The sequence below is a fragment of the Equus caballus genome, chromosome 15 (assembly GCF_041296265.1).
Source record: "Equus caballus isolate H_3958 breed thoroughbred chromosome 15, TB-T2T, whole genome shotgun sequence".
Lineage (NCBI taxonomy): Eukaryota > Metazoa > Chordata > Mammalia > Perissodactyla > Equidae > Equus > Equus caballus.
In genome coordinates, this window is record NC_091698.1 from 70,629,173 (window position 1) to 70,657,092 (window position 27,920).

Below are 27,920 nucleotides of genomic sequence, written 5' to 3' on the forward strand. Positions count from 1 at the left end.
ATTAGAAACTGGAGCACAGACGAGCCTTTTTTATAAAGGAGCGAAGAGCTTCACTGAATTGTCTTCGTGTCCCAGTGTTTTGTGAAAGGCAGAACTTGTGAGCAATGAAATTGGATATTTGGCTGGGGAAATTCCTAAGCAAAGTGTTCAAGGAGTGGCCTGGTTCTTCTTGAATGCTTAAAGTAAAATGCAAGAACAGAGAAATGACTTAAAGATGGAATTGTTGATCAAAGAGTAAGCAGAACCTAAAAATCTGGAAGTTTTTCAACCTATCCGTATTGAAAGAAACGAGAAAGCTTTTTCAGGAAAGAGCAGGGTGTGGCCAAACCATCTTTTGATTAAGGAACTAGTATAGGTGTGACCCACAGACTTATCAGCCACAGTAGCAGGAAAATAGTCGGTTTGAACAGAATAGGAAGGAAGGAGGAAGGACTTAGATTTTACAGGGTGGGACCATAGAGCTATATGGCTGTGAACATAGGCTATTCCTCAAGACAAGGAAAGAAAGACCCTAAATGCAATTTGGAGATTACCAGTGCTGCCTCCTCAGTTTCAAAAAGTGGGGGGACCATTGCCTGGGGTTTCAACAAGCCAGACAACCTCTGCCCAAACCAAGGTGGAGACCCAAACCAAACTGGTGCAGCCTAAGCCATGACCTTTAGCAGAGCTGTGGGGGCATGGTTACCTCCACCTAGATTTACAAGGATGGAGACACCTGGAGTCGCAGGTGCACAGCCCAAGCAGAGGGCCATCTCCAGGGCGAAGCCACTGAAGACGGCCCCTACCAGGGCAACGCCCAGTGGAGCCATGATGGGAGTGGGGCCTCCCCTGGGACCCAGATTGGTACAATCAGCAGCATGAAACTCCAATCCATGAGAGCTGCCACATGGCTGCTGCCAGCAGAGCCATGGGTGTGGGGATGCTGCCGTGTGTCCAGGAGGCAAAATCTCCCACCCCCTCCAGGAGGGTCTGGAAGGTAGGACTCTGCCCCAGAGGGCAGAACATCTAGTTAAAGAAGACTATTCTCAAGCCTTAAGATTTAATGTTGTTTGCCTTGTGGGGTTTTGGACTTGCTTGGAACCTGTCACTCTTTCTTTTTCTCCTACTTCTCCCTTTTGGAATGAAATGTCTGTCCTACGCCTGTCCCACCATTGTGTTTTGGAAGCACATAACTTGTTTGATGTCACAGATTCACAGCTGGAGGGGAATTTTACTCATAATGAATCATATCTTGAGTCTCACCCATATCTGATTTAGATGATATTCAGATGAAACTTTGAACTTTAGACTTTTAAGTTGACACTGGAAGAGTTAAGACTTTTGGGGCTGTTGGGATGGAATGAATGTATTTTGCATGAGAGAAGGACATGAATTTTGGGGGGCCAGGGGCTATGGTTTTGAATGTTTGTGTTCCTCCTGCAATTCACACGTTTGAATCCTAATGCCCAATGTGATGGTGTTAGGAGGCAGGGCCTGCGGAAGGTGATTAGGTCATGAGAGTGGGGCCCTCATGAATGGAATTAGTGCCCTTATAAAAGAGATCCCAGGAAGCTAACTAGCTCCTTCTGCCATGTGAGGATACAACAAGCAGTCTGTGACCCCGAAGAGGGTCCTCACCCAATGTTGCTGGCACCCTGATCTCAGACTTCCAGCCTTCAGAACTGAGAGAAATTTCTGTTTATAAGCTACGTGTCTGTGGTATTTTGTTATAGCAACCTGAATGGACTAAGACAAGGACTATACAAATATCTTGTCAGATTTCTCTTTCTGAAATGTTTGGTTTCTAGTGATAACAGTGAGGGCAGAAGCCTTGTCTGTTTGCCTCACTGTTACATACCCTAATACAGGTTTTTATACACAGTAGGTATTCGATATAAATTATTGAATGAAATGATATCTGTAAAGCAATATGCCTGTATGAAGGATAGTATTATTTTTACCACTGCCAAATAACTTTTTTCTGCTCCTATGGCATTGCATTTCTACCTTATACTATTTTCCCAACTACAATGCAAGTTGCTTGAAGACAGACTTCACGTGTGAGTACCCTTTATATTCTCCATAACACCACACCTTGCACATACCAGTCACTCAGTAAAATTCTAAAAGCTTAGTAGCAAGTAATAACCTTACAAAAATGGTTATTTCCATTACAAAAAGTATTACACACACACACACACAGAGCATTTCACAGAACTTGGGATACAAGGTTACAAATAAACAGGCTAAATTTGCTGGATGTGACAATCATATGTATATGGCTTTGAATATGAGTCAATTAAAAAGACATGTTCAAAAAGTCATTTTAGTTTTTTTAATAAAAAAGGGGTAGTCTTTGAAACATTAATATAGGGAACAGTGGAAAGAGTGCTGAACTCGGAGGCAAGAAGACCTAAATGAGAATCCAGATTCCACTACATACTAGGTGTATAATGACGGGTAAGTCATCTAACTTTTCTAAGTCTCCATTCCTTATGTGTAAAATGAGATAACACTTACCTCACAGCATTTATGTGAAGATTAAACAGGAAAGTGTCCAGCATAATATCTAATACTTAATGAGTGTTCAATGAATATTTATATAGAATTCTTTTCTTTTTTGTGAGGAAGATTGGCCCTGAGCTAACATCAGTTGCCAATCCTCTTCTTTTTGCTTGAGGAAGATTGTCGCTGAGCTAACATCTGTACCAATCTTCCTCTATTTTATATGGGATGCCACCACAGCATGGCCTGAGGAGCGGCGCTAGGTCCACACTGGGGATCCAAACCCTCCAAAGCAGAACATGAACCTAACTACTACGCCATGGGGCCAGTCCTCTACATAGAAATTTTTAATGCAGCATATTTCTATGATATGCATGTGTTACTCGTATGAATAACTTTAAGTTAGCAAGGGTTAGTTTAAAATGAATAAATTTAATTCAACAGATCTGGGTTCTAGTTCTTACTTTACTATTTACCAACAGTTTGACATTGGGCTCTAAAATTCTTGTGTATAAAATAGGGTTAATATAACTGCTCTACATACTTTACAGGAAGTTGTGAGGATAAAAATAAGAAAATATGTAAAGGTAATGTGAAAAAGCTGTTGGTATTTCACTAATTAAAAATATGTGGTAGCAGTTATAATGTTATAGTTTGAATGATAAAAATAAAAGCTGCAAATGTCCAAAAACAGAGGATTGTCTGTTTTATATATAAATATATAAATATGGAGATACCATACAGTCATTAAAAATGTACACAGATGGATGAAATAATATTTTTGGGATTTGCTTCAATATAACAGAAGGGGAGATGTGGGTCAGAGAATAGATGAAACAAAATTGACCCTGAGTTAATAACCATTAAAGCTGGGAGACGTGTACATGGGGTCCATTATAATATTCTGCTTACTTTTGTATATTTGAAAACTTCTCTAATAAAAAGTTATATATATAAAGATGTATCTACATATAAAGATGTAAATGACATATTGAAATATACATGTAAATGATATGTAGTATGATTAAATAAGATATATAAATACATACTATTTAGGAAGTCATTAGTGACCTTTGTGAGACCAGCTGCAGTGTGGGGAGGCAAGGGCACAAACTGGAATGCACACATCTGAGTGAATTAAAGCAACTAGTTAGGGTTAGATAGCCACCAAAGATGGCCACCGTCAATTCCTTCCCTTTCTGTATGCACATGCCACTTCTCCCATTGAGAGATGAGGTCTGTTGCCCCTCCTCTTGACTCTGGGATGGCCTTATGACTTGCCTTGACCCACAAAATGCACTGGTGACACAGTGCCATTTTGAGTTTAGCCTTTAAAAGGTATTTATGTTTAAAATGTATCTATACTTTTCTTTTTATGAAAACACATCTATATTATGAATTAAAAGTCTGCTGCTGTTGCAAGCCGTGGCAGACTAAGGAGTTGTTGAGGGCTGAGTTATTCTCCAAGGTCAAAGATCTCTCTCAGTTGTATTAATCATCCTACCCAGAACCTGATTCCATCCAACCCTATGCCAACCCATCCCCACTCCACCTCAGGCTTCAGGAGTAAGTCTGGAAAAATCACTAGTTCTCCATCTAGGACAAGATAGGACAATGAAAGTCTTTCTGGTTGCCTGACATTTTTCCATTCTACAGCTTCTAATGGATTTACACAATATTTAGCATCTTCTGGTATTCATCAAAGCTGAATAATTACCTAAATTTCAAGAGCTTGATTGAAAGTTTAAATTTAAGGGGCTGTTTTTGTTCTAGAAAACACAGTTTCTGAAGAGTGTTTTCTAAAGACAAATCAGTGTTGGCCATCCTAATAGTGGCAGCAGTTCTTGTTTTTGATGCTCAGCTCTCCATTGTTATTGGTTTGCATCCCTTCCCTCACCAAATCCCCCACCACAATGCTACCCTCGGGATTTTTTTTTGTAATTATCGCCAACTCTTTAATACTTCCTTACCACACTGAGTTTCAAGTTCCATTATTACAGTATAAAGCATTTATGTTGGCCTTTCTTTTAAAAAAGAGTTAAGGATAACCACTTGAAAGAAGAGAAATTCAGTCTACAGGTTCCAAAGCACCAGAGGGGAAAAAAGCATGGGCACCGGGGTGGGGCAGAGGCTGTCGGGGGAGGTGAAGAAAACTTCCCCAACCTGATATATAGAAACAGGATACATTTATTATGATTTCAGATATATTTAAAGAGACTATCTGACCAGTTGCATAAAGAAAGAAATCTAGCTATATACTATTTAAAAGAGCATACTTGAAAAATGTAATTAAGAAATGGAAAGTAAAGGGATAGAAAAATATACCAATCAAATACTAACTAAATGCAATATCAAAATCAGACGAAAGAGACTTTAACACCAAAAATTTTATTACCAATAAAAAGTGTCAATAATCATAAATGGGTCAATTCACCAAGAAGATACCCAGAAGATATAACAATCCTGATCCTGAATGCACCTAGCTTCAAAATATGTAACGCTTTTTTTTTTATATAGTCTGAAAATTCAAAATAAATTATTTTGTTTAGATAGTGATTTCCATAGAAACATCCTATTAAGACGTCCCCCCAAAAGACTGAACAAGTCCATTTACTTCAAAATTTTATTTAGTTTTTGTTTGCTTTTATGTTTATCAAAGCCATAAATACACAAAGTATCAACTAGTTCCCTAAGATTTATTAATAAAAATATGTACACTCTTTTAGACAAGTCTCTTAATATTTATTTTTATGTCCTAAACAACATGCTTCTATTTCTGTTGACTTTTTTAGTTTAGTGATTTCTTACTTACTTCCTCTATGGAGAATTAGGATTTAGCTCTTTGATCTCACCTTCAACACAGATACACTTGCATTCTTCCAATATGTTTATATCTTTTTTTTTTCCAATATGTTTATATCTTAGCTTTGGTTAAATTTCTATTCTGGATTAGTATGATATTAGATGTATGATATTCAGAGATGAACCATGTAGTAAACTATGACTACATCTTCCTTAGCTACCTAACTTTTTTCCCAAGAGGTAAGTGTCTTGTTCTTTTATTTATATAGCTTTCTACGAACTTACCAATAATTCAGCCCCAAATTCCCACCACTGTCTAAATCACCTCTCAAGATGTTCATTCACATCTGCTTTTCTACCAATTTCATCTTCTTCAAGTTCCCAGAGCCTCTGACCTATATTCATCTGGACTGGCTCCCCTCTCTGTCTGGGCACAGCTGTCTTCTTGGGGAGGCCCTTCAACTTTCTCCCACATTGGATCTCTGTTTCCTACATCCTATGCCTTCTGCTTTCTTGGTTTACTTCCTCCTTTTAATCAAGAACATCCTTCTGGAAATTCCTCAGAAAGGTTACATGAGACCTTGCATGTCTCAAAAATCTGTTCTAATTCCTGATCCTTTGTATGTGACCTATTTTTTCTCTCTGAAAGCCTGCAGAATCTTTTCCTTGGTTTATATATTCTAAACTTACATGATGATGTGTCTTGGGTGAAACTGTTTTTATCTGTTGTGCTAGGTACTTGGTAGATGCTTTCAATCTGAAATCTTGCGTGCTTCAATTCTGGGAAACTTTCATGCATTGTTTCATTGATTTTTCTCCCCTCCAGACGTTCCATTATTCAGATCTTAGACATACTGGACTGGTCATCTAAATTTCTCATCTTTTCTCTCTTTTTTTCCATCTCTTTAACATTTCTCTCTACTTCCCAGGAACTTACCTTAAGTTTATATTCTAATCTTTCTATTAAATTTGCTATTTCTTCTACCATGTTTTTAATTTTTTAAGAGTTCCTTTTTATTCTCTGAATATGCCATGTTTCCTGGATGCATATCATTTCTCTCTGCGAATATTAAATGATAGGGTTTTGCTTGCCTTGTTTTGTTTCCTATTCCCTGCATAGGCAATATTGTTTCTTTCTGATCATTTGTTCTCTCTCTTTCACTTAGATGCTTTCTTCAGATGTCTGGACATTCATGAGATGCTTACTTATGTTTAACTGTAAGGGACTAAAAAGGAGACTAGAAGCTTTAGTACATACATGGGGCTTGTTGACCATGAACCGTAACATTAGGCGATCTGGCCAGACTTTCTGTTGGGCAACCACTGATGTCAGTTCTCTTTCCCCCTAGGCTGCTAAGATTCCCCAGAAACTTTCAATCTCTCCTGTAGGACAAATGTTTGGCTGCCAGCATTTTAGGAGTCACATGGGAGAAGAAGGCCAGGAACGGAGGAACAAGCTCATCATTAAATATGCATATATTCACTTAATCTCCTTGGTTTTGGTGAAGCAGAATGATAAAAACCACAGCCTAGAATAAGGATTGGAGGGTGCTGAGTTTCTCCTCCTGAGAGCTAAACGCACTGCAGAACCCTGTAAAGACCTAGAGGGGGCAGTGATGGGTGGAGCTGACAACACTGACTATTAATAGAAAATATGTGGCCCTTAGAGTCAATTAACTCCCTGAAACCTTCTCATTTACCCCCATGTGCCAAATGTCCAGCAGCTAAGCATTTACTCCCCATTAAAAAATTGAAATGTTCTTCTCTTAAAAAATTGAATAAATTGTTTGGAGGGCACTAGTCCAACAATGGTGGCATTTATGGGCTCATGGTGTAATAGGCAGTCTCCCACCCACTCACCCTACAGCAAAGATTGATAGTTGACCTGCACTGACTATTTATACACAATTTTAGGTCAACTTTTCAGATGTCCCATTCTTAAATATAAACGGACCATCAAAGATCATCAGACATTTGAGAAAAGCTTGTAACCTGAAAAAAATAACAAACTTAAAAATGGAGGGGGCAGCACAGTGGTGTAGTGCTTAAATTCACACATTCCCTTTCAGCAGCCTGGGGTTCACCAGTTCAGCTCCTGGGTACAGACCTACACACTACTCATCAAGCCATGCTGCAGTAGCATCCCACACAGAAGAACTACAAGGACTTACAACTAGGATATACAACTATGTACTGGGGCTTTGGAGAGGGGGAAAAAAAAGAGGAAGATTGGCAACAGATGTTAGCTCAGGGCCAATCTTCCTCACCAAAAAAAAAAGCATAAAAAAACAGTTAGAATGATAAATTTTTAAAAAAGGAAAATAACCCCAGAGGAAAGAAAAATAATTCAAGGAATAGAAGAGAACTTTTTAAAAATTCTAATTAGGGTTTAGGAACTCAGAACTTTTAAATACAGTATTTCACAGCCACATCATAAGACAGAAATTGTTATTCCCATTATAAAGATTAGGAAATTAATGTTTAGAATGAGTACGCCTTGTATAAGCTCATGCTCCCAGCCAGTGACACGGCTGAGATTTGAGTCTTCACGTTCTGATTCCCTAATGCTCTTTCAGTTGAACCACAGGTCTTTTGGTGTTTATAAACACCACACACAGTGTAAAATTATACAGGACCATATGAAAATTAGTCCCAAATACATGAAACCACAAAATTCTTAGCTGCAAAGCATTTGTCTATATTTTTGTCCCTTGTACGCGATTCTTTCAGCCTAAGGAATCCTTTATTGGTACTTAAAATCACATTAACATTCATAATAGGAACAATTTTAAGTTGCACGTTCTCAAGGAACCTATTGCAGAAGGAAACACAGGGACAAAAGTATAACCAACAGAGGCTAAATTTGGAATTTGAGATTCTAAGAGAATTGTACCACTGGATAGAAAATAAGCTGAGTAGTCTCTCCCCAGAGTTCAGGTGTATTAATCTACTTTCATAACAATGGTTGAGGCAGGGGTAATGAATACCACATAACAGAAACTCAGTAAATGTTTGCCGAACAAATGAATGAAAGAACAAATGAATGAATGGATGAAGGTTTCAACTCTTTCTAAAAAATTATTTAAAAGCGAGGATAAACTTTGATTAAAAAAATCACTATATTTTCACAATCTATATTATAGAGCATAAATACTAAACACTTCACATTGCATAAATGTAAACATAAATTAAGTGAACCCAAAAAAGTTTAGGACACTTTAAAATCAGTTTAAACATAAGGGTAGTAGGAAAGAAAATACTTTAATTTTGAGTGATTGTTTTTATAATCATTTAAGCTGCAAAATAACTTTGCAAAATCCAAAAAAAAAAAAAGCAATGCAGGAAATACTCAAGTGAGTTTTTACTTTTACAACATAGACTACAATGTAAAGCTTGGGTCAATTGCACAACCAATCCATACTAAGTCACTAAAAGAAACTTGGAACGATCTGTTGCCCCATATCAGCCTTTGGACAAAAATAAGTATTTTATGAACAGCCCACTTATATAACAACAAAATGAAGTAGTAAATCTAAACCTCCTGCTTTGATTTGCTGCAATGGAAGTGCCCTCTGTAGCCAGAGTGAACACACAAGCCAGTGGCAGAGAGAAACCTGCCACTGATCTTGAGTCATAACTCCATCACACATAATACTCAGTGGGCCCCTGGCTGTTCCATGTATTGTATACACATACACTTGTTTAATAGGTCGGGTACTTTAGGCAGAAGACTTTAGCACCCTCACACTCACTGATGTGGACAGCAATTCCCCACTAAGTATTTTTCTTCCCGATTTTTCCCCATAGGACCCATGAAAGACCCTATCACCATTTTTACTTATTTTGTTATAGTAAGTAATATCTGTAGTCAGTAGCCCACAGAATGACATTTAAATCAGCCTGCAAAGTCTTATTGTCGTTGCATGTAAAATTTCTGTTACGCACTGTGAAATATCAGAAGAGGACTGATGAGTCATTTAAATATGGTAATTGTGGTGTTGTACTGGACCATTATATGAAAGCAAATACTACGCTGTCCAGAGACTCCTCATTCCTATGACAGAATCCTCGACCACCTCAGGGGAATCGTATTCACAAAAGGAAGGTCAAGTGGCAGGAAATCCCAGACAGAAATGCTGAATCAGGTAAAGGCAGAATGAAGTTACGTGGGCCACGCTGATACCCAAAGGGAAAAGTCTTCATATTTTTCACCCTTTCTTTTTCACTGAAAATCCAACTCATGGGAAATAATACTCACTGCAATTTAAAAAGAAATCCTTCCTTTTCCCCCTCTGACTTAGAAAGCTAACTAGCAATACGGTAAAGTAGAAAAACTACTTAAATCTCAGCTTCCCTGAAGAGTTTATATTTGGCATACTAGAGATATTTCCAACACCATTCCTTAAATTCCTCTAAAGACCTCTCCCACTTACAGCAGTATTTGCCCAAGACTTCAATAAGGCCTTTTTCTTCACAAGCTTCAATATGCTAAGTTACTTGGAAATTGTGATGGAAAAAAAAATAGGTGCAAAATAGTTTTTTTAAAAAAATCCCATGTATTCTCCTACTCCATCTCCAAAAATATGTAAGATACAATTGAAACCTATCTTTAATTATAAAAACACTCTGAGATTGTCTCACACATCTTTTCCTAAAAGAAAAGTCAGAAAGATATCTCCCAACAAGCTGTAGTTACATTGGTTAAAGTCATCTCCCTGTGCACTTAACCAGTGTGTCCATTCAGAAAGATACAGGAAAACAATAACGAGTTACTTCTATGTGCCAGGCACTCTATTGGCTGCATCACAAAAAGGTGTGAAAGATCTAAGGTTTAATGCCAGCTCTGCTATTTGTTAGCTGTGTGATACTGGGCACATTACTCAAATACTCTCAGTCTTAATGTCAACATCTTTAGATTGGGGATAATAATAGTTACTTCATAGGGTTACTGTGGGGTTTAAACTAGCTAATGGTTGCAGTAAAGGCTTAGGAACCATAGCTGGCACCTAGTGTTAGCTGCCTATAGTCAGCGCCAATAAAACCAAACCAAGAACGGCGCAGGAAAGAAAAGTTGGACAGAATTCCTGGCAAAGAGCTGAAGAATCAAATTAGTATTCTCTCAAGAATCTTCAGCCTTGGGCCTGCAGCCATTTGATGGGGAAGGTATGGAGAACTATTAGGGATGAGCCTTTGGGCAAACTGGTTCTAACACAATACCAGACGTTATAGATGGGACCAAACTAGCCTCTGGAACGCAGAAGTTGACTCAAGTTGGATGCAGAAGCAACGCAATAAGATTTGCTTTGGAAAAATTTGTAACATTATGTAATTGTTATTACTACATACATACACACACCCTAACACACACAAGCTGCCCCCAAGCAGAGATGGATTTATATGTTGCGTGGCTGAATAGGAGAAGGCAGAACAGATGGGTGGGTAAGTATATCAGAGAAAGCAAGGAATGTGGTAATAAAACTACATTAGAGAGGCCATATAGGGTGATGGCTAAGCAGCAGGCTCTAAAAGCAGAACGCCGTGTTTCAAATCTTGGCTCCATCACTTACTTTTGGGCATAAACTCAGGCAAGTTAAATAACTTTTATGTGCCTAAGTTTCCTCCTGTGTAAATAAGGATAATATTAGTACCTACCTCATAGGGTTGCTATAAGGATTAAAAAGTTAATATATATAAAGCACTTAGAAGATTGCCTGGCACACAGTAAGCGTCAGTTTCCTAATATGTAAAAACGGGAACAATAGAACTTACTATTTCACAGGTTGTTATAAGAATTAAATAAATCATATCTATAAAGTGCTTAGCACATAATAAATCAATAAACATTTGGTATTTTTATTAAAACATGGGTGGGTACCAAAAATAATTTTTAATCCAGAGAAAAATATTTCATAATGGAATATAAAAGAAAATATTGTGAAAAGCATTATTCCCATTTTGGTGTTGAATATATTTACTGGAAAACCATGAGTAACTTGGCATACTTACCCACTTTCCATTGCATAAAACACATTTGAATAATTCCATCTCTTAGATCTGTCAAAGGATTTGAGTCAACAGATACAAAATACAGAAGACCAAAAAACAAAAAGAATGAAGAAGAAACAGAAACCACAACTAAAATAGTACATTTGAAATAATATTCCTTTCAATATTTATTCACTGACAAAGGAAAAAGAAAATCTAATAACATAAATTAATAATCAAAAAGCTGTTTACAATTTCACTTATAGAGAAAGCGACGCTTTAAAAAATTTTTAAATGGGCAGTCATAAATTTGTTGCAACATGCCTTTAAAGAAGAAAACAAATGTTGCCGTAACATTTAGAATTTAAAGGTCAATTAATTGGAACCAAAAAAAGCATAACTTCTGTTTAGTCCAAAAAGAAATCAGGAGAATACAGATGTCAAGGAAACCAAGAAAATTTTGAGAAGGGGGCTGTGGTCAACAATGGGCCAACTGCCAAACAGCTAAGGCAACACAAAGGAGGTGTCCATGAGGTTCAGCAACAAGGATATAACTGGTGATTTTGACAAAAATCATTGTAATGGTGGTTGGGATTGTGGAAAATACCAGATAAATAACAATACAACCTGGGAAATGATTTTTACAGAGAGAAGAGCAAAAGACAAAGCGTGAGTCACTAACTTTGAGTTAGGATAAACTTGCTCAACTTGGAAATATCCAAACTGGGATTTTTTTTCAGGACATAATTTTTATTCTAGTAGTGATAAATAAAGCAATTTGATATTGAGGATTTATTCCACAAAGCCTATTACTGGGTCACCCCCTCACCCAAAGTGAACACGATAACTTTATTCTTTTCACCTGAAAGACGTTAAAACCCCAAAATTGAAGATGACGTATATGAAAGTTTAAACTGAGTGATGTTTTACTGGATTTTATTAGAATAATCCTGTGCTAAGAGATTCTTGGCTAGCAATGAAAGGAAGATTTAAGATTTTTTTTGAAGATGTGATACATGTACCAGTCTCCAACTCAAAAGGATTATGCAGTCTGAATAACCACCTGTAAGTTCTTCTGATCAGTTTTGTATGACCATTGATATCATTTATCCATCCATTTAGACAGCACTGTCCAACAGAAATATAATGTGAGTCACATGTGTAATTTTAAATTTTCTAGTACCCACATCAAAAAAGGAAAAAGAAATGGGTAAAATCTATTTTAATATTTTCTATTTAATCCAATATCCAAATATTATCATTTTAACATGTAATCAATATAAAAATTATTGCTGAGATAGTTTACATTCTTTTTTTCATATTAAGTCTTTGAAATCTGGTTGTATTTTACATTGCTACACATCTCAACTTGAACTGGCCTCATCCACTTGTGGCTAGTGGATGCCACACTGGACAGAGCAGGTCTAGAACCCAAGTTCCCTGGAAATAGAAACATGTGTTGTCTTGTTCAGAGACGTAACTGTAGCACTAAGAATAGTATCTGGGGGGCTGGCCCAGTGGCATAGTGGTTAAGTACGCATGCTCTGCTTTGGCAGCCTGGAGTTCACCAGTTCGGATCCTGGGCGAGGACCTAGCACCACTCATCAAGCCGTGCTGTGGCAGGCGTCTCACATATAAAGCAGAGGAAGATGGGCACAGATGTTAGCTCAGGGCCAATCTGCTTCAACAAAAAAAGAGGAGGATTGGGGCTGGCCCCGTGGCCGAGTGGTTAAGTTCGCGCGCTCTGCTGCAGGAGGCCCAGTGTTTTGTTGGTTCGAATCCTGGGCGCGGACATGGCACTGCTCATCGGACCACACTGAGACAGCGTCCCACATGCCACAAGTGGAAGAACCCACAACGAAGAGTGCACAGCTGTGTACCGGGAGGCTTTGGGGAGAAAAAGGAAAAAATAAAAAAATCTTTAAAAAAAAAAAAAAAAAAGAGGAGGATTGGCAGCTAATCTTCCTCAAAAAAAAAACAGAAAAGTATCTGGCACAAAATCAGCCCTCAATGAATATTTGTTAAATGAAGGAACAAATGAATGAATTAATCTACCAGTTTTATACACACATATGCAAAAAAAATTCCTATGACATAAATGAAATTTTAATTACATGATTAGAACTATTAAGAGAAGTAAATAATTATATTAAACTCAACCGTAGTCCAGACGATAGTTTGGTGATATATAGTTAGTCAACACAAATTCCTAAATGGGTGCACGCTTTCACATACAGTATAAACACATTTTACTATCAATAAGGAAGGTTCCTGTACCATCACTTTAAAAAGGATTTTCCTAAACATTTAGGAGATCAAAATGCTGTCATGCTCCTCTAGTAAAATCAAATAAATTACAGCTTTTCTCTCTGGAATGAATGAACTCCACATTCATCAAATACACACAATTCTTAGATATTCCAAAGAATATTTGCAAAGAAATTATTTTTGTCTTAATGTCCAATCCACTCTAAAACTGGCAAAAGAATACGCCAAATGTAGCCTCAAAGCCCTGACAAAAAGCTAAATTATATTCATATTTTTAAAGTGTTTACCCCCCAAAATACTAATATTATTTAATATAAATGGAAAAGGCCCCAAAACTCTAATGTTTAATGACATAGGTTAGGGAGAAAAGCTTACCTTCTCTGCTAAGAGCTCTCTTATCTTGCTTGCTTGAACTCGAAATTTCATGAGCTGGGACTCCAGAGCTACACATCGTTCTTTCCAATCTACTGGTCCTTCTGTCTCAGAAAGCTCCGCCATATTTATTCTAGAGAGGAAAGCATTCAAACGGCATAATACCAATTAGCATGCAGGATAATTCATTAAATCATCCACTGTACACATTCTAGTCACCATCTAACGAGATCCAAATACAAGTTTTGAATTCCAAGATAAATTCCAGAACTGGTGATAGCTCATGGACAGAAGTCAGTGGGAGACAGGAGGCCAGGGCTGGAAGCCCAACTGTGTTACTTAACCTTTCTATGTATCTTAACTTTTCTATGTCTCAGTTTACCCAATCTAGAAAAAGGGGACCATTCTTCCTCATGGGTATGTTGTGAGGAACTAATACTGCTGTTTTTAACAGCCCTTTGGACAGTATGACAGCACCACACAAACACAGAGTACTGTAATTATTTGAGCTCTGCCCAGCAGACATGATTTTTAAAATCTATCAGCTCAGAATTTTACCACACTCTCAAATTTACAGAATTATTACTGTTTGATTCAATTGGTAGCACGATAGAATAACCTAAAGAAATCTCATGCCAGTGCTTCAATTATGGCTTAATTGACAATCATTGCTTACCACCCCCCTAAATTTGTGCAGGTCCAGGCTGTCTTTCAAGCCAATAATCCTGTGGCATATTTAACTGGGCAAAGTACTAAGACCCCAGACAAGTTTGCATGATTTTTATTTGGTGCAAGAAGAGAAAACATATAAATATGAAATTTGGAATCACCTACATTAAGTAAATCTGGAATCAGCATTTTCCATGATATTAACTTTCCTGTTGGAGGAGATTAATCCCAGGGAGAAGCATTGAAAGGGGAAAGCCAGGAGGCACAGAAGCTGGCTTTGAAATTCTACAGTGCGAAAAACTATTGCTTGATTCTGGAAGCACGATGGTTTCTGGCTCTGGGATTCATAAAAGTAGTTTTAAATGTTTGTTAATGTTTTATCAGGCCATTTTAATAAATGGCTTGATAATGTATTTCTGAATTGCCCTTGCCATGAACTGACAAAATTCGCATTAGGAATGGATGTGCTGGGGGAGCCAAGCCCTAGCTGTGCAACATATGTGACAGCAAAACTCGCAGAACCCAGAGACAGAACCACAGCTGAACTGTACTATTCTACCCTTTTGTTTTACAAAAATACATCTCCCTCCCATATTAACCATTTATTTTCCCAATATTTGGTGTAATATAACCCCTTCCTTAACCTATACGTTTTTAAAACCCCAAAAAAATTATTTTCCTAGCATAAATATTGTTTTCTGCTTAAATCAGTTTTCACATTAATACTGACGTTATCACCCAATAATTTAGAAATAAATATAAGCAGAGATGTTCTACAAAGGCTATCACTTTACCTAAGCACCCCAACCATCTCAAAGCTTCCACATACTCCTAAATTCCAGCCATAATTTAAGGGAAACTTAAAATTGTAGAAGTGGAAATCATTCTCTTTTTATTTCTTTATTTTTATAGAAGCCTCATCCTATTGTTTTCTGAGTTTTTTCTAAGGATATCAGCCTTGTTAATGACCTTTTCCATTACTCACATTAGCATTTACTATCAATGATTGATAGTAAATAACAGTTTGTCAGTCACAAACTTTTTCTCAATTCTACTGCTACATCATTTCTCTCCTCATTAGCCTTAGAGTGGAGAAGGAAAGAAAAAATTGAAGAAAAGATGAATTGAAGAAAAAAAGATGAAATTAAAAAAAAAAAAAAGCAATCCTGAGGGGCCAGCTCATGGCCTAGTGGTTAAGTTTCGCACACTTTGCTTTGGCGGCCCAGGTTTGGTTCCCCGGTGTGGACCTACACCACTCGTGGGTGGCCATGCTGTGGCAGTGACCCACATGCAAAGTGGAGGAAGACTGGCACAGATGTCAGCTCAGGGGGAATCTTTCTTAGAAAAAAAGAAAAAGAAAAGCAATCCTGAAACAGATGTTCTTAAGTCTTGAACCATTCATCTCATTGTGCAGAAATGTAGGCACTCTCCTATCTTAAGCAACAAGAAGTGTCTATTTCATGTTGGTCAATTTTTGCTCTACATTTAAAATACGTTCTTTATGTTCTACTGTAAAATGTCTACAGTTTTTTTTTTTTTTTAAAGATTTTATTTTTTCCTTTTTCTCCCCAAAGCTCCCCCGGTACATAGTTGTATATTCTTCGTTGTGGGTCCTTCTAGTTGTGCCATGTGGGACGCTGCCTCAGCATGGTTTGACGAGCAGTGCCATGTCCGCGCCCAGGATTCGAACCAATGAAACACTGGGCCTCCTGCAGCGGAGCGCACGAACTTAACCACTCGGCCACAGGGCCAGCCCCAAAAATGTCTACAGTTTTAAAAATAACAAAGTATATATTTTTCAACAAGTGAAAATCAATGTCATGTACTGTGTGAATGTAATAAAAGACAAAAGCCACATGATCATTTCAATAGACACAGAAAAAACATTTGGCAAAATCCAATACCTTTTCATGATAAAAACAATCAACAACCTAGCAATAAAAGGGAATTTTGGGGCCAGCCCGGTGGTGCAGCAGTTAAGTGCGCACATTCCACTTTGGTGGCTCAGGGTTGGCAGGTTTTGATCCCAGGTGCGGATATGACACCACTTGGCACGCCATGCTGTGGTAGGGGTCCCACATATAAAGTAGAGGAATATGGGCACGGATGTTAGCTCAGGGCCAGTCTTCCTCAGCAAAAGGAGGAGGATTGGTGTCAGATGTTAGCTCAGGGCTAATCTTCCTCAAAAAAAAAAAAAAACAGGGAACTTCTTCAACCTGATAAAGAGCATCTACAAAAAGCCCATAGCTAACACCCTACTTAATGGTAAATGACTGATCCGCCCAAGATCAGAGACAACACAAAAATGTCCACTCTCACTACTTCAACGCTGTACTGGAGGTTCTAGCCAACATCCAGATTGACAAGCAAGAATTAAAACTATCTCTATTTTCAGATGTCATGAACTTGTACATGGAAAATTCTAAGGAATCCAGGAAAAAACTATTAGAACTACTTGAGTTAAGCAAGGTTTCAGGAAACCAGAGCAACATACAAAAATCGATCGTTTTTCCATATGCTAGCAAGGAAAACCCTGAAAATGAAATCAAGAATATATTCAACTTACAATAGCATCAAAAAGGATTAAATACTTAAGAATAAATTTAAGAAAAGAAGTGCAAGACTTGTATTCCAAAAAATGTAAAACATCATTGAAAGAAATTAAAGAAGACGTAAATAAATGGAAGACAGCCCATGATCATGGATTGGAAGACTTAGTATTGTGAAGATGGCAATACTCGCAAACGGATATACACACTCAAGGCAATTTCTATCAAAATTCCAACTGCATTTTTTGCAGAAATTGACAAGCTGATCCTAAAATTCATATGGAAATTCAAGAGACCCAGAACAGCCAAAACAATCTCAAAATGTTGTAGGACTCACACGTCTCAGTTTCAAAAATTACTACAAAGCTACAGTAATCAAGACTGTGTGGTACTGGAATAAAGACAGACGTATAGATCAATGAAGTAAAATTAAGTCTAAAGAAACAAAACCTCACATTTACACTCAATTGATTTTTGATGAGGTGTCAAGACAATTCAATAGGGAAAGAATAGTCTTTTCAACAAATGGTGCTAGACAACTGGACATCCACCAGCAAAAGAATGAATCTGGACCCCCACCTCATACCATATACAAAAATGAACTCAAAATGGAGCAAAGACCTAAGTGTAAGAGCCTAAGCTCTAAAACTTTTAGAAGAAAACACAGGCATAAGTCTTTGTGACCCTGGACAGACAACAGTTTCTTAGATATGACATCCAAAGCATAAGTAAGCAAAGAAAAAAACAGATAAATTGGACTTAACCAAAATTAAAAACTTTTGTGCTTCAAAGGTCACCATCAAGAAAATAAAAAGATAATCCATAGAATGGGAAAAAATATTTGTAAGTCATATATCTGATAAAGGAGTTACATCCAAAATACATAAAGGACTTTTACAACTCAACCATAAAAAAAAAGAAACGGTTAAAGCACAACCAGAGGCACTCACAACTAGAATATACAACTATGTATTGGGGGGCTTTGGGGAGAAGAAGTAGGGGGAAAAAAAAAGGTTGGTAACAGATGTTAGCTCAGGTGCCAATCTTTAAAAAAAACACACACACAATTAAAAAATAGGCAGGGGGGCCGCCCCATGGCCAAGTGACTAAGTTCACACGCTCCACTGCGGCGGCCCAGGGTTTTGCCAGTTCGAATCCTGGGGTGCAGACATGGCATCACTCATCAAGCCACGCTGAGGTGGCGTCCCACATGCCAGAACTAGAAGGACCCGCAACTAAAAATACACAACTATGTACCAGGGGGCTTTGGGGAGAAAAAGGAAAAATAAAATCTTAAAAAAAAAAAAAAACAAAAAAAACAACTAGGGCTAAGGAACCAATTACATTGGTCCTGCCTGGAGGCCTCAGGTGCCTACCATGTCCATAAAAAAAATTTAAAAAATATAGGCAAAAGTGGGGCCAGCCCCCTGGCGTAGCAGTTAAGTTTTCGTGCTCAGCTTCAGTGGCCCAGGGTTTGCCGGATCCAAACCTGGGCGCAGACCTATGGACTACTCATCAAGCCATGCTGTGCCAGGCATCCCACATATAAAAGAGAAGAAGTTGGGCACAGATGTTAGCTCAGGGCTGGTCTTCCTCAACAAAAAAGAGAAGGGTTGACAGCAGATGTTAGCTCAGGGCTAATCTTCCTCAAAAAAAAACAAGGGTGGGGCCAGCCCAGTAGCACAGCGGTTAAGTTTGCGAGTTCTGCTTTGGTGGTTCAGGGTTCGCTGGTTCGGATCCCGGGTGTGGACCTAAGCATCGCTTGTCAAACCATGCTGCGGCAGGCATCCCACATATAAAGTAGAGGAAGATGGGCACGAATGTTAGCTCAGGGCCAGTCTTCCTCAGCAAAAAGAGGAGGATTGGCAGCAGATGTCAGTTCAGGGCTAATCTTCCTCAAAAAAAAAAAAAAAAAAGGCAAAAGATCTAAACAGACATTTCTCTAAAGAAGATATACAAATGTCCAAAAGCACATGAGAAGATGTTTAATAGCATTAGCTATAACGGAAAATGCAAATCAAAATCACAATGACATACCACTGTACACCAAATAGGATGGTTATAATAAAAAAGACATATAAACAATAACAAGGGGTAGGATGTAGAAAAATAGGAACTCTCATACATTGATGTTGGGAATGTAAAAATTGTACAGCTGCTTTGAAAAATGGTACAGCTGCTTTGAAAAACGGTTTAACAGTTCCTCAAAAGTTTTAACATAAAGTTACCATATGATCAAGCAACTCCAATGCTAAGTATATGCCCAAGAGAATTGAACACATAATTCCACACCAAAACCTGTACACAGAAGTTCATAGCAGCCTTATTCAAATAGCCAAAAAGTGTGAACAACCCAAGCGTCCAAAACCAGATGAATGGATAAACAAAATGTGGTATATCCACAGAATGGAATATTATTTAGCCACAAAAAGAAACAAAGCACTAATAGATGATACAACATGGATGAACCTTGAAAGCATTACCCTAGGTGCCAGGCGAAAGAAGCCAGACACAAAAGGCCATATATTTTAGGACCTCATTTATATAAAATAGGCAAATCCAAAGAAACAGAAAGTAGGTCACTGGTTGCCAAGGTCTGTGAACAGAGGGCAATGGTGATCGATCACTAATGGGTTTGGAGTAATGAAAATATTCTAGAACTAGATGGTGCTGATGGTTGCACAACTTTGTGAATATACTAAAAAAAACACTGAACTGTATACACTTTAAAAGGGTAAAATACATGGTTTGCGAATTATATCTCAATTCTAAAAAGAGCATATATTTACAAGTGAGTAAAGAAAAAGTAACAATTTAAATGGATGTATATTAGGTCAACATTTACAATTTAACGATCCATTGTTTGTGGTTATTCCTGCCAAGAATTCCATCATTAACTCAAATAATTTAGAGGTGTTAACATCAAATATGACAAGTATCATACATATATCTTACCAAGAGTACTTTGCTATGAAAATGACACAATAAATAAATACTAAATTAAATATACCTATTCATTTCTTTAGCTATGATAATTACATATTTTACAGTGAAGTAGCAAAACCTTAAGAATGTTATTAAATTGTCACTTAATGTCTGCATTTGCTATTAATAGGACCACAATAAAGAAAAATTCAGAACTACAGACTGGTTGGCTAATGGTCTGACCTGAGGTCTAGACACCTGATTTCCTCATTTCATTCTGTAATTCCAGTTAGTATAAAGTAAATTTTGTGTTAATGCACCATCTTGAGTAAAGATTCTAATTTTGAACAATATCCACCATCCTTTTCCATTACCACTGATTTTACAGAACCTAACTATGAAGCTTTAGGAGCTATAATCACTTGCTAAATAAATATCATTTCTAGATTTTGAATTTGAAAATAATTCACTGCAGCGGACAGGAAAAAGTCTTGGTTTTTCAAATACCCCAATGACTTTTGGAAATATTTACTGACACAAAATAAACTGTTTACAGTGGTGGAGTAAATGCTCTTTTCTCTGAATCTCTGACTTCCTGTTTCTCTTCCAAATCCCAAAAGAGAAAGAAAAAGAAAAGAAAGAATTCATCTACTTAGGCTTACCCTGATGAAGCTCAGGGTAGCCACTCAAATTCTCTAATTCTCTCCTCTTAAGGGACAGCTTAACTTGGCCAGAGAACTAATTTTTTCTCCAAAGCAGAAAAGATGTCTTTATTGACCAGACTGAGGCATGCCTTGTTAAGGAACCTCCCGACCACCACCCAGCCCCGCTTGAGCAAAGTCCGCCCTTCTTGGGCGGCGCTGCCCAGAGCAGCCGTGCTCCGAGCTCCGAGCCCCCAGCTCCTCGGAGCCCCACACCGCGGTGCGGGCGAGACTTGCGACGGGCATTTCCACAAAGAAGGCAGTGACCTGCAGGTAGACAGCGCTAGAGCTCTCACAGCGTCAATGGCTCAACTTCTCTTTCCATGGCATTCTGCACATCAAAATCAATGGCTCAAATGTTCCGTCTTTTTAAAAGCGGTCTATTAACTTCAGGGACAGCGCAGTTTCATGGTAGGTCACCTAAGGGCACTTTGACATTCCGGCAACTCGAGGTGTAGAAAACGGTTGTTTTAAGTTTTGAGAAGTTTCGCCCCCGAGATCAGAGGGGCTCCCAAGAAGCCGAGGCCGAGCCGTAGCATCCCTAACTGCGTGGGCCACCCGGCGCGGGGACGCGGGACTGCCGGGTGCGCCCCCAGGACCGCCAGAGCCGCTCCACAGACCCGGGCCCCGCGTTTTCAAACAAAATGTCACGGGAAACCAGGGGGCCAGGAGCCGCCGGCCACCGCCCCCAGCCCAGACCGTAGTCCCGAGAGCGCGGAGCGGGTGACGTCGAGTCCCGAGGCTGCAGCCAGAGGCGCGGGGGCGAGTCCCGCTCCATCCCACGCCAGCACGCTCCATCCCCCTGATCCCCGCCCGCCGGCTCCGCCAGCAGCCCTCATCCTCGGTCCGGCGAGCCCCCCCGGGACGGCGGGCTCTCGAGGGGGCGGGGATCCCCGGGCAGCGAAGGAGCTGCGGTCGCCCCTGGGCTCCCGGCCTTTCCCGTCTGCCTACCTCTGCTGCGGGCCCCCGGCGGCAGCGCCCAACGTCCCGGCCGAGCCTGCTGCGGGGCTCCCGGGGCTCTGAGCCCGCGCCGGCCCCACACCGAGCCCAGAGCGGGCGGGGGCAGGACACCGCCTCCTCCCGAGACTGGCGGCCAGAGTAGCCAATCACAGGCTGCATCCGACCGCCTGACGTCACTTGGGGGTGTGGCTATGACTCTGACTCCTCCCAGTTCCTAACTCGCCGGGGAGTTCTGTCCAGGAGCGTCCACCGCTGGCCTTCGTCACACCTAAGAGCTCAGAGCCTGTGTAGCGGTCACCTCCTTTTCACTCCGTCTGCCTCAACTCGGCACCCTCCTGTTTCGTCTCCCAGCCTGAATTGTCCTCTGTTGTCAATCCATCCTTCATTCTCTTGATGGGTTAACCGTCCTTAAGGGCAGGGTTTTTCTTGCTTTTTTTTTAAGGTATGCTTTTTTTTTTTTTGGTGAGGAAGATTGGCCCTAAGATAACCTCTGTTGCCAATCTTCCTTTTTTTTTTTCTCCCCCAAGTCCCAATACGTAGTTGTATATCCTAGTAGTAAGCCCTTCTAGTTCTATGTGGGACAGGGCCACAGCATGGCTTTATAGTGCCCAGGATCCAAACTAGCGAACCCCAGGCCACCGAAGAGGAGCTAGCGAGCTTAACCACTACACCACCGGGCTTGGCCCCCAAGTGCAGTTTTGATGTACATGGCACCGAAGACCTTCATTGGCTTCCTTTTGCTTATCAAGAACAGATTCTTTAGTACAGTATTCGAGGCCTCCATCTTACTTTTTCAGGTTTATTTTTCACAGCTGCCCTTCACATATCTGAGACTGTTGCTGTGCACTTCCCCACCCCAGGGAAGTGCCTTTGGACCGTTTACCTGCTATTTCCTATGTCCACTGTTAAAAGTTCTAACTATCCTCTAAGACACAGCTCAAATAATCTCCATGTAACCATGCTTGGTGCCCCACCAGCAGTAATGTCCTCTCTTGTTTCTGCTCCCTGAGCATTTAGGTTTTCACTCCTCTTGGCACTTATCTCCCTCTGCCTTAAGTACCGCTCTTTATCTCTCTGTTAGACTGTGAGCTCTTTGAAACCAAGGATTTGTTTTCTTTCTTTTTGCATCCTCCTCAGCACCCAGCACAGAACACGGCATAAGTAGATGAGTGATAATTTTAATCTAATTGGATTTTACATCCCAAGATGGGGTCTGGAGAGGCCAGTCTCAGTGCAAAAAAAAAAAAAAAAAAAGAGAATTCTGAATGTTAAGGGTAATCCTCCCGCAGGTCACAAAGCTGGGTCAAACAAATTACTCTCTGGTTCACAGTTGGCCAATAGAGGGTGTCAGAAGGCTTTTTCCTCTACAATTTTTTTTTAAGCTTATCTCACCTTATATAGGAAAAGCACAAAAGAGATAAAGATTTACAAAGTTCCTAAGAGGGAAGGCAGTAAGCGAATATGACTAAAAGGCCAGCAAGTGAGTATCAGGCTTCCATATTTCTTCCAGATGAGCACTAATCTTGGACTGGATCCCAGACTACCCCCACACATCAAATTCCTTCTGCCTTCTGTGGGAGCTGATGATGCATATCATATGAAAAATTGTCTCCAAACAGCTCTGGCAAACAAGCAGGCTGGACTGGGCTGATATTACGGAGCACACAGGAGTTAAATAAACAAAGTTTAAGTAACTTGCATAATTTAACACAGCAAGTCAGTAGAGACCAAAGAGCTAAGTGCAGGAGAAAGAGAAAAAGAATGCCAAAATAGAATCACTTCCTTTTGTGAGTCAGAATACTAAATAGACTAAGAGCTGAGTGAATAAATTCACTCATGAAAAGAGTCTTTCTAAACACGGCTGCCACCCTTACAAGGCTCAGCCAACATTTACTTACTGTCACCTTTTTCTGGAAACATGACAAACTGAATTTGTTTGGCTGTGGAGAATACAGTGGAACAGCATTCTGTTTCTGGCTGTGCTAAGAAAAACACATAGTCCAATGGAATATTATTTAGCAATAAAAAAATGAAGTGCTGACACATGCTACAACATGGATGAACCATGAAAACATGCTAAGAGAAAGAAGTCAGTCACAAAAGACCACATTTTGTATAATCCCATTTACATGAAATCTCCAGAATAGGCAAATCTATAGAGACAGAGAGTAGATTAGTGGTTGTGTGGCGCTGGAGAAGAAGGGAGTGATGGCTAAGGGGACAGGGGTTTCTTTGGGGGTAATGAAAACATTCTAAACTTTGTGGCGATGATGGCACAACTCTGTGAATATACTAGAGACCTGACAGATACAGTTCAAATGAGTGAATTGTATGTTATGTGAATTACGTCTCAATAAAGCTGTTTTTTAAAAACTAAATGTTGAGTTTCATGTTTTTATATTAAGTAGCAGCAGTAGGGAAATATCTATAACCAGCCTTCGTGAATGTTCATGGCATTATGTACCTTTGTTTCATAGTATTTACCTTAGTTGTAACATTATGTTTATTTATGTTTATTTGTGATTATTTGATTGTTCTCCCCGCTAGACTGTAAGTGCCATGAAAGTAGAAACTGCCTGGTTTTCCGCTTTAATATGTATCCAGTATCTAGCACAGTGCCTGGCATGTAGTATGTACACAGTAAATATTTATTAGATGAGTGAACAAAGGAGGCAGGGGATACAGTTTTTTTTTTTTTTTTTAAAGATTTTATTTTTCTCCTTTTTCTCCCCAAAGCCCCCCGGTACATAGTTGTATATTTCGTTGTGGGTCCTTCTAGTTGTGGCATGTGGGACGCCACCTCAGCGTGGTCCGATGAGCAGTGCCATGTCCGCGCCCAGGATCCGAACCAACGAAACACTGGGCCGCCTGCAGCGGAGCGCGCGAACTTAACCACTCGGCCACGGGGCCAGCCCCAGGGGGTACAGTTTTTTTAAGTTAAATTTGTATTGAGTTAATGATAGCTTACAGTCTTGTGAAATTTCAGTTGTACATTATTGTTTGTCAGTCTTGTTGTAGGTGCACCCCTTCACCCTTTGTGCCCACCTGTCACTCCCCCTTTCCGGTGGTAGCCACTAATCTGTTCTCTTCGTCTACATGTTTAAGTTCCTCATATGATGGAGTCATACAGAGATTGTCCTTCTCTGTCTGGCTTATTCCACTTAACATAATTCCCTCAAGGTCCATCCATGCCGTTGCAAATGGGATGATTTTATTCTTTTTTATGGCTGAGTAGTATTCCGTTGTATACATACCATATCTTGTTTATCCAATCATCAGTTGATGGGCACTTAGGTTGCTTCCACATCCTGGCTATTGTAAATAATGCTGCAATGAACATTGGGGTGCATGGGACTTTTGGGATTGCTTACTTCAAGCTCTTTGGATAGATACACAGTAGTGGGATAGCTGGGTCATATGGTATTTCTATTTTTAATTTTTTGAGAAATCTCCATACTGTTTTCCATAGTGGCTGCACCAGTTTGCATTCCCACTAGCAGTGTATGAGGGTTCCTTTTTCTCCACAACCTCTCCAAGATTTGTTATGTTTTGTTTTGGTTATTTTTGTCATTCTAATGGGTGTAAGGTGATATCTTAGTATAGTTTTGATTTACGTTTCCCTGATGATCAGTGATGATGAACATCTTTTCATGTGCCTATTGGCCATCCATATATCTTCTTTGGAGAAATGTCTGTTCATGCCTCCTGCCCATTTTTTTGATTGGGTTGTTTGATTTTTTTGTTGTTGAGTTGTGTGAGTTCTTTATATATTATGGATATTAACCCTTTGTCGGATATATGACTTGCAAATATTGTTTCCCAGTTAGTGGGTTGTTTTTTTGTTTCAATCCTGTTTTCCTTTGCCTTGAGGAAACTCTTTAGTCTGATGAAGTATGGGATACATTTTATTAAGTATTTGCAATCTTCTAGGTCATGAGAAATACAAAGATGAGCAAAACAAACACGGTTTCTGTCTTCATGGAGTTGTGGTCTAGGGGGAACGATGCATATTCACTAAACATTCACACAAAAAAATATATAATTACAAATTGCCTTAGCTGTTCTGCAGGAAAAGCAAAAGGTGCTATGCAACTGAATAATAAGGGGAGCTGGAAGTCAGGAAGTCCTTCTTTGAGAAAATGACAGTTGAGCTGAGGTCTGAAGGAATTAGCCAGGCAAAAGCAAAGAGAGAATGGGAAAAGCATCCCCGGTCTTGGGAAGGACAGGCACCAGGCCCTATGGTACCTACAGTGAGGGAAGCCTGAGATATTGGAGGGACTGAATGGAAGCCAGTGAGGCAGGGGCACAATGAGGCACAAGGAGCAAGGTAGAGCAGGAGGAGGCTGCAGAAGAAAGAGGGCCAGACTACAGGAGCTTGAAGAACAGGGCTTCTCAGATCTCAATGGGAGATCTTGTTAAAATGCAGATTCAGACCCAAAAGGCCTGGGATGGTGACCAAAATTCTGGATTTCTAACAAGCTCCAGGGACATATTTTGAGTAACCAGGCTGTGACTACATTATTCCAAGAGCACTGGGAATCTGCCGACTTGTTTTAAACAGGGATGTGACAAGACCAGATGTGGCAAGTTGCAGAGTAGATTGAAAAAGAGCAAGAGTGGATTCAATGAGACCAGATGGGGAACTATTTCAGTAATCCTGGTGAGAGATGGTGACAGCTGGGTAGTAGTGGCAACGGAGAGAAGCGATGGGTGACTAAAATTGTGGTTTAGGAAGCTCAGTCAGGCATGATGGAGAGAATAGCTAGAGAGGAAGGAACAATTAGAAGACTAAGGAAGTAGTAGTTCAGTGAAGATCAATAAAACTCTTAGGAGAAAACAAAGGACAAAGGCTTCACAAAGTTGGATTTGGCAATGATTTCTTGGATTTGACACCAACGGCACAAGTGACAAAAGAAAAAATAGACAAATTGGACTTCACAAAAATTTTTAAATTTTGTGTGTCAAAAGACACTATCTACAGAATAAAAAGGAAACCCACAGAATGGGAGAAAACATTTGCAAATCATTTATCTGATAAGAATTTAACATCCAGAATATATAGAGAGCTTCTAAAACACAAACAAAAAAAAATTCAATTCAAAAGTGGGCAAAGAACTTGAATAGACATTTATCCCAAGGACATATACATATGGCCAATAAGCACATGAAAACATGCGCAACATCATTAGGGAAATGCAAATCAAAACTACAATGAAATACTGCCTCACACCTATTGGGATGGCTACTATCAAAAAAACAGTAAATAGCAAGTGTTATCGAAGATGTAGAGAAATTGGAACCCTTGCGCACTCTTGGTGGGAATGTAAAATGGTGCAACTGCTGTGGAAGACAGTATGGCAATTCCTCAAAAAGTTAAAAATAGAATCACCATATGATCCAGCAGTTCCACTTCTGGATACACACCTGAAAGATTTGAAAGCAGGGTCTCGAAGAGATATTTGTACACTGTGTTCATAGCAGCATCATTCACAATAGCTCAAACTTGCAAGCAACCCAAGTGTCCATGGACCAATGAATAGATAAGCAAAATGTGCTATATACATACAATGTGGTATTACTCAGCCTTAAAAAGGAGGGAAATTCTGCAACATGCTACAACCTGGATGAACCTTGAGGATATTATGCTAAGTGAAACAAGTCAAGTGACAAAAAGACAAATACTATATGATTTCACTTATTTGAGGTACTTAGAGTGGTCAAAATCAGAAAGACAGAAATTATAGTGGTGGCTGCCATGGCCAGGGGCTAGAGGGAGGGGAGAATGGAGAATTATTGTTTAATAGGTATAGAGTTTCAATTTCATTAAGATTCAAAGAGTTCTGGAGATGGATGATGGTGATGGCTGCACAACAATATGAATGTACTCAATACCACTGAACTGCACACTTAAAAATGGTTAAGATGGTAAATTTTGTTGTGTATATTTTATCACAATAAAAGAATATTTACAATAAAAAAGTTTCCCATAGCCATTTTTGTTTTACAAGATTTTGTTTCCTGATTATAAAAGCAATATAAATTCATTTTCATTGGAAAATATAAAAAGATAGAGGGAACAAAGGTAAAAATGAAAATTACCCACAATAAACTATTCACAAACACTTTAATATTTTGTTGTCTTTCCTTTCTGTCTTTTTTTCTACATATACACCATGTTTTCCCTTAATGAAATTCCCTTATAGAA

At 39.2% G+C, this 27,920-nt stretch overlaps 1 protein-coding gene across 2 annotated transcripts in view; it reads right to left on the reverse strand.

The window, feature by feature from the left end:
- The window catches only part of PLEKHH2 (pleckstrin homology, MyTH4 and FERM domain containing H2), a 102,628-nt gene extending 80,797 nt beyond the window's left edge, over positions 1 to 21,831 (reverse strand). For both annotated transcript variants that reach the window (XM_001499587.5, XM_070235532.1), the window contains exons 1-2: positions 21,707 to 21,831; positions 13,915 to 14,044 (exon numbers count right to left, since the gene is read on the reverse strand). In XM_001499587.5, coding sequence (XP_001499637.1) covers positions 13,915 to 14,037 — 123 coding nt within the window. In that variant the 5' untranslated portion in view covers positions 14,038 to 14,044; positions 21,707 to 21,831. The remainder of the gene's footprint in view (positions 1 to 13,914; positions 14,045 to 21,706) is intronic.
- Between the last annotated feature and the right edge of the window lie 6,089 nt (positions 21,832 to 27,920).